The following is a 7,339-nucleotide window of genomic DNA, read 5'->3' on the forward strand; positions in this document are numbered from 1 at the left end:
TAAATAAATTGAGAGATAAATTTGAATATTTTGGCTAGGATATATTAAAAACTGAAGGTTTGAAAGATAGCTATAAAGTAATAAATAAGAAAAGTGAAAAAAAAAAAAGATTTTTCTAGATTATCGGAGACTTCAAATACTCTTACTGACCCCTTCTATCTCAAATACATGTTTTTACTAAAAGACTTTAGTTAATACAACAAGATGTAATAACTTACTTAAATTTGGACTTAAATACTGCCAAATTGAAACTTTTAACTTCTTTGAAACTTATCAATTAATAACTAAATTGCTCAAATGGTAGACTGATTGCTACGAATAAATCAATGAAATATGAGCTAGAATTTGCGATTTGCAAACTAGATGCAAGCTATAAAATGAATTGCAACTGAATTTACAACCGAGTGTTCTTGAGTAATTGTGTAACTTATAATCTCGCACAACTGAACTCCTTAGCTATTTATAGGATTCTATTCCAATAGTAATATCAAATGCATTTAAGAATGGTATCCATTGAGTCATACTTTTGTCCACGTAGACATTCCTCTGATAATAGCACGAGGTATCAGACTGCTGTGCGCCAACTGATTTGATCAGGTACAGAATGTCAGATTGTCTGCTGCAATTCAAACTGCAAATGATGACGTGGTCAACTGATAAGGTGTTAAACTGGTTAGCTGATCAGTTAAGCTGATCTATATTTGGTAATCAGTTCTAACTGATGTCCTTTCAGTTTGAAAGCTCTGTTAACTTCAATTGAGTATTTCAGTTTCTCAACACCAGTTCTGCGAATATCACGTTCAGTTCTATATTTAATTCATGACATAGATCAGTTTATCAACATCCGAATCTTTTATATTCATCAGTTTTGAGACTTATTTATGGTGTTGAGAACTTTAGTTTATTGACTTTAGTTCTACTTAATTTATTTCGGTCCGATAAATCTTCTTCAATTCTATGATCAGTTTTATGTCTTTAGTTCGGTCACTGTTCAGTTCTAATCTTCAATTCGATTACTAGTTAGTTTATCAAATTACAAAACTTATAATTTCCTGACAAAAATCATAAAAAATAAATTTACACGACTAAAATGCACTTTTCTCTTATTTAATTTAATATTTCAAAAATATTTAGTTACACATCTAATATAAAAGTCAATCATATTTGTGCTTGATTGGTTTGGACTAGAGGAACTAAGGCGGTTTGTTGAAAAGACAAAAACTTGTGTAAGACCGTCTCACGGGTCGTATTTTGTGAGACAGATCTCTTATTTGGGTCATCCATGAAAAAATATTACTTTTTATGCTAAGAGTATTACTTTTATTGTGAATATCGGTAGAGTTGACCCGCCTCGTAAGTAAAGATTCGTGAGATCGTCTCACAAGAGATCTACTACTGTTGAAAATTGAAGACTGTAAAATTAAAATAAAAAAAGATGAGAATGACACGCATTTTCCATGTCATTCAGGATGACTTTCATATATTTCTATTATCTGTGAATAATTTACAAAGACATTCACTGTTTCTTTACATGTGCTCTTCTCTGAAAATTATTGATGACGACGAAATAAGGGAATTAATCAAAATCCACAGGTTCGGGGATTTTTCGAGCACATAGTAAACGAAAATGACAACCAGATGATAAAAGCTCGGAATGAAATAGATGAAAAATATATGAGTACGTTACTCGTGAAAAGGTATTATGGATCAAGTCGATCTAATCTATATAAATAGTGAAAAGTAATTATTTTGACATAAAAATAATATTTTTCATTTATCAAATCAGATCAGATATCTATATCACAAAATTAATTTGTGACATGATTGGATATGTATTTTTGCGAAAATGAGTATTATACTGAAAATTACCGAATTTTATTTTTAATTTCAACGTCGATTTCAATTTTGCTTTATACATTTAACGATCATATTCTATAATGTAAAAAATTATATTAAATCAGAAATTTTTGAAATGAAATATTTTTATTTTTTTTCCTCTCTTTTTTGTATTGCTATATATGCTTTCTATCCATCCACATAAAAGGATCTGGCAATTTCTTGGAAACTTTTTTGCATGAGAGCGATTTCTCTTGTCCGTGTTTCCCAGAAATTTTCACTGTTCAATTATTATAAGCAATATATACACACATATATATATGTAATATAATAATAATAATAATAATAATAATAATAAATAAATAAATAAATAACATGGTGGAGTTTGGTCATTTCATTATTATTGATTTTATTTGGTTCCAACTAACTATTAATTGCATGAAATAATTTTTTTGGATGTGATTATTATAAAATCCACGTCGAGACGGGTGAAATATTATAAAATTGACCTCAAAAAATAAATAGAGGAAATAAATGCATGTTTTTTGATTGTGTAACAACATAATTACGTAAAACACGTGTATGAAAAATGATAAAATATTAATTGATTATAAATTTTTTATTTCGTTGAATGTTTGATTCAATAAATATATTTGATTAGAATTATAATCGTTATATTATTCATATGCACATATTTATTATTCATATATTCACATGTTTTGAAATAAGCGATTGTTAATTCAACATATTTGAAACATTTTTCTCTACAAAAAATCTATCAAATAAAGTTCTTGCTTACAAAAACCATTACATTAAATTTGTGTAAAAAATATCCCATTTTTTTTAATAAAGAAAAAATTCTCAATTGCTAAGCTTTTGTGTTAAAATGCACGTAATATTTGAATTGTTCAAAATTATATTTTTAAAAAATTATTAAAATAAATGATATTTATATTGTATTCTATTGTATATTGCTATCTGAGAAGACAGAAAAAACAACATTATCTTCTGTTTTTTTTCTCAGCAAAGAAAACAAAATGGTCAAATGCAGCAAAGGGAAAAAGTGGAGGAAAAAGCTTTAATTGATTGGTCAGCATAACCATATATGAATTCAGCCTCCGATTGAGTCCTCTCCACCTTTGGTCTCTCTCTCTGAATTTCCTCTCTCGTATAGTTGATTTTTTAGCAGCCGGAATTTGGACTTCTTGCGGTGTATAATCCGCTCGCTTCATGCCCTTCAATTATTGAGCTGAAAAAGATTCCATTTTTTTCTGAATTTTCGGGTCCAAGGGTCGTAAAAAATCCGGGTTTTTGACGTATAGCTTTGAAGATTCTTCAGATTTTGGGATAAATTTTCGGCTTCCGAGCCTATGGTTTGATTTATCCGGCCTTTTCGGCGAAAGATTTTCTTCAATCTCTAGTCTTTTGGTGTATGTGGAAACGATCTTGATTGGTTGTGTTAACGTGGTTACTTGAGAGATTCAGCTAAATTGTGGTGAAAAAGAAAAAAAAAATAGAAAAGGCCGAAGAAACTACACATGACACAGGTTCCGGTGGAGATACCTGAGACGGTGTTGGGTTCCGGAGGTTCACGTCGGTTTGGAGATCTCAGAGGGGTTAGATGGCGCGTAGATTTGGGGATTTTACCATCTGCCCCTTCTTCATCGATCGATGATCTTCGTCGGGTTACGGCCAATTCTCGTAGAAGGTGATTCTTTTTTTTTTGTTTGTTTTTTTCTTTGTACTATACCGGTTTTGTTTTGGCAAGTTAAGGTTCTGTGTTGCTTTCCAGCTTGTTTTTACTTTTTGTTTCATTCGTGTGTGTTTTTCTGGACGCAAAAAAGTGGACAGGTTTATAAGTGGATGTTTGGATTTGGTTTATGATTTAGGTATGCTGCTTTAAGGAGACAACTTCTGGTTGATCCACATGTTTCAAAAGATGGAAGCAATTCTCCTGATCTTGTCATGGACAACCCCCTTTCACAAAACCCAGGTCTGATTTCATTTGATTACGAGAGGTTCTTTTTTCTTTTTTCATAAACTCAAATTTCTGTATTTTAAGCTATGTTATTGGTCCTGCAGACAGCATGTGGGGTCGCTTTTTCAAAAATGCTGAATTGGAGAGAATGGTTGATCAAGATTTGGCACGTTTGTATCCCAAAAGAGGCAGCTATTTCCAGACTAGTGAATGCCAAGGCATGTTGAGGCGAATGCTGTTGCTTTGGTGCCTTAGACATCCGGAGTATGGTTACAGACAAGGTACGTAAATGATTGATTTGCACTCTTTCTTGTTTCGGTTTAATCCAAAGCAAATCGATCAACTTCTTCCCGGAAGCTCTCAATTCTCTATAGGTTTTCTTAAAGTTCAGAAGTTTAACTATTTTTCAACTCTTCAACGATTTTGCCATTTTGTTTTCTACAGGAATGCACGAACTATTGGCTCCGCTTTTGTATGTTCTTCATGTTGATGTCGATCGTCTCTCAGAAGTGAGAAAAGCTCATGAAGACCACTTTGCTGATAAATTTGATGGTTTTTCATTTCATGAAAATGACTTGACTTATAAGTTTGATTTTAAGAAATTCTCCGAATCCTCACAAAAGTGGAATGGGTTCGAAAAGAATTACGCAAAATCTAGTAGTCTCAGTGAACTTGATCCAGAGATACAAACCATTGCATTATTAACTGATGCCTATGGAGCAGAAGGTGAACTTGGAATCATAATATCAGAGAAATTTATGGAACATGACGCTTATTCTATATTTGATGCCTTAATGAATGGTGCTGGAGGTGCCGTTGCAATGGCCGAGTTCTTCTCTCCTTTACCTTTTAACAGTTCCAATAGCGGAATTCCGCCGGTAATTGAAGCCTCTGGTGCCTTGTATAATTTACTTTCCATTGTTGATTCATCTCTTCATAGCCATCTTGTTGAATTGGGGGTTGAACCCCAATATTTTGCTCTCCGCTGGCTACGAGTGCTGTTTGGACGCGAATTTTCTCTGGAAGACCTTTTGGTGATCTGGGACGAAATTTTTTCCCATGAAAATTCCAAATTTACCAAAGAGATTGACTTTAATGTAGACTCCTACTCTGGAGTCCTCTGTTCGTCTAGGGGTGGATTCATTTCTGCTTTTGCAGTTTCCATGATGCTTAATTTGAGATCTTCATTGCTTGCCACTGAGAATGCTACCGCCTGTCTTCAAAGATTGTTGAATTTTTCTGATTCTATAAATCTTGTGAAACTCATAGAAAAGGCAAAATCCTTTCAAGAACTGGCAGTAGAAGCGAACAAATCAAATTCCCCGATTATTCATTCTGGATTATATGACTCAAGAAAGTCTACTAACCACAGGGGTCATAGCCTTTCTCTAGATTTGGCTGCTTCTCCTTTAACGCCTCTGAATATGGTGCGTGAAAGCTACTGGGAAGAGAGATGGAGAGTTCTGCACAAGGAAGAACGAGCAGAAGCAAGATTCTGTGGAAAAACATGTTCCATACCGAAAAAATGGTTGGTCAGAGAAAGTAAGAGTACGCCTAGCCCGAACTGAATCTGATCCTTCCCCCACAAAGAAAAATGAAAAAACTAAAATTCCTAAGCCATCAGTCAGGAGAAGTTTATTGGAGGATCTGGAGCGGCATCTTGGTTCAGATGAAGATAAAGAAACTGAAGCTTGTAATAAAAATGTACATCATGATCCTGTTGAGGTGAATGGACTAGGTGATCTTAATGAAAAGAACTTAAGCAACGACTTAAGTGATGGCAGGAGTGAAGAAACTTCTTCCAATTTTTCATCTCCACCAAGTCCTACTCATGCAAGTAGTGTTCAAGAAATCGAATCAGGAAGTAGTGTGGCACCAAACTTGTCCATTGATATTGTTCACTGTAATGACTCTGAGTCATGTGAGAATGACCAAGAGTCGTCTCCACTTCCCATCTCTGATCCGCTGGATGGGCTCTCTTCGAAGAGTACAGAAAATGAAGATTCCATTGGAAAATCAGCAACAAGCACGGAGAGAGAGCCTATATCGGGTAAATTCCAATGGTTGTGGAAATTTGGGAGAACTGCTAGTGAGGGAACATCTGAGAAAAAAAGTGCACACGAAGATGCAAGAACTAGCAACGGCGGAGATACTGAGAACAATGTAGCTGGTTGCTCAACTGCTGATGCATGTGTTGGATCTTCACGAATAAGCAAGGCAGAGACAGTTGATCAGAATGTCATGGTTAGCTTGAGAAATCTTGGCCAATCCATGCTGGAGAACATTCAGGTACAAACAATTTATATATTACATATAGTGGCATAACTGGAAAATTTGCGGGGTTGAAACTGGAATTCGAAAAACTCGTAGGGATAAAATTATATTTTTGTATGTATAATAATAATAATAATAACAACAATAATACATAAAAATATGAGTTGGTAGAAAAATTTGAGAGAGCGGTGTGATCATCCGTGTCCTTCCCGGTGTGGCTGCGCCACTAATTACAGAATGATATAAGAATGCAGTAACATATAGTTATAGTCATATCATCTCTCAAAATCAAAGGAAGTTGTCAAATGCATGTATCTATGAGACAGCAGGATGATCGGTTCTATAATTTGATATTCGATCAATCTTGAACTTGTTCGTATGGATCTTGCAGGTAATCGAATCAATTTTGCCACAGGATCAGCGTGGTCAAATTGGATCTTTGGATAACTTCTCAAAGAACGGTCTCGTCGGGAAAGGACAAGTGACAGCCATGGCTGCACTTAAAGAGCTTAGAAAAATCAGCAATCTTTTATCTGAGATGTGATTCTGTTATGCATCCATTGATGTTGTCACGGCTTCTCTCTCGTGTAGATTAGATAAAAAAACAGTCCCTCGTTTCCAATTATTTTTTCCATGAACTTCAAATTTTGATTGTATTATATATTGCCATCCATGAATGTACAAATTCCATCTAATAAGGTAAAAATTATGAATAAGAATGAGCTTTTGCAGATTATCGACATGGTTCTCTGCTGCAAATGTTTTTGTTCCCAATCGTTCAAGGATTTTTCTGTCAAATCCATTTTGATTTTCGCAAGCCGTGATGATTCTTAAACTTCACGAATCTGGTCTGATGAACATGTCAATAGTATTAAAACATTAGAAACGAACAGTTTCAACTTTAAAGCACTGAAAGTCATGCGATAATTTTTTCATTTTCCTCCCAAATCGATCAATCTTTTGACCTAATTTTAGTTCCTTCCCATGAGTTTCTGCCTCAATCCCCCGGATCTAATCGTGTGGTACTGTCTTGTCCTATCATGATGAAAATGGATACTATCACAAAAGTTGGCTGCTAAATCGTTTGGTACTGTCTTGTTATATTTTTCACGTTTTTGTGATTTCCTATTGATTTGTTGATACACGGTCATGTTGGAAGTTTATTTCATCAATTTCTATTCTTTTCTTTCGTTTTGGTGTTGTATTAGTTTAGAAGACTATAACGAACGGTCGAATTTAGTGTCCATAATC

The 7,339-nt window shown here is 34.2% G+C and overlaps 1 protein-coding gene across 1 annotated transcript; it reads left to right on the forward strand.

Moving 5' to 3' along the window:
- Positions 1-2,858: 2,858 nt before the first annotated feature.
- LOC142504787 (uncharacterized) lies at positions 2,859-6,807 on the forward strand. Its single transcript, XM_075617594.1, is given in 6 exon segments — positions 2,859-3,544; positions 3,726-3,829; positions 3,919-4,095; positions 4,259-5,291; positions 5,293-6,103; positions 6,480-6,807. Coding segments are annotated over 6 exon segments (2,448 nt in total). The 5' UTR covers positions 2,859-3,374; the 3' UTR covers positions 6,633-6,807.
- Positions 6,808-7,339: the final 532 nt, after the last annotated feature.

This window comes from Primulina tabacum, chromosome 10, assembly GCF_025594145.1.
Source record: "Primulina tabacum isolate GXHZ01 chromosome 10, ASM2559414v2, whole genome shotgun sequence".
Lineage (NCBI taxonomy): Eukaryota > Viridiplantae > Streptophyta > Magnoliopsida > Lamiales > Gesneriaceae > Primulina > Primulina tabacum.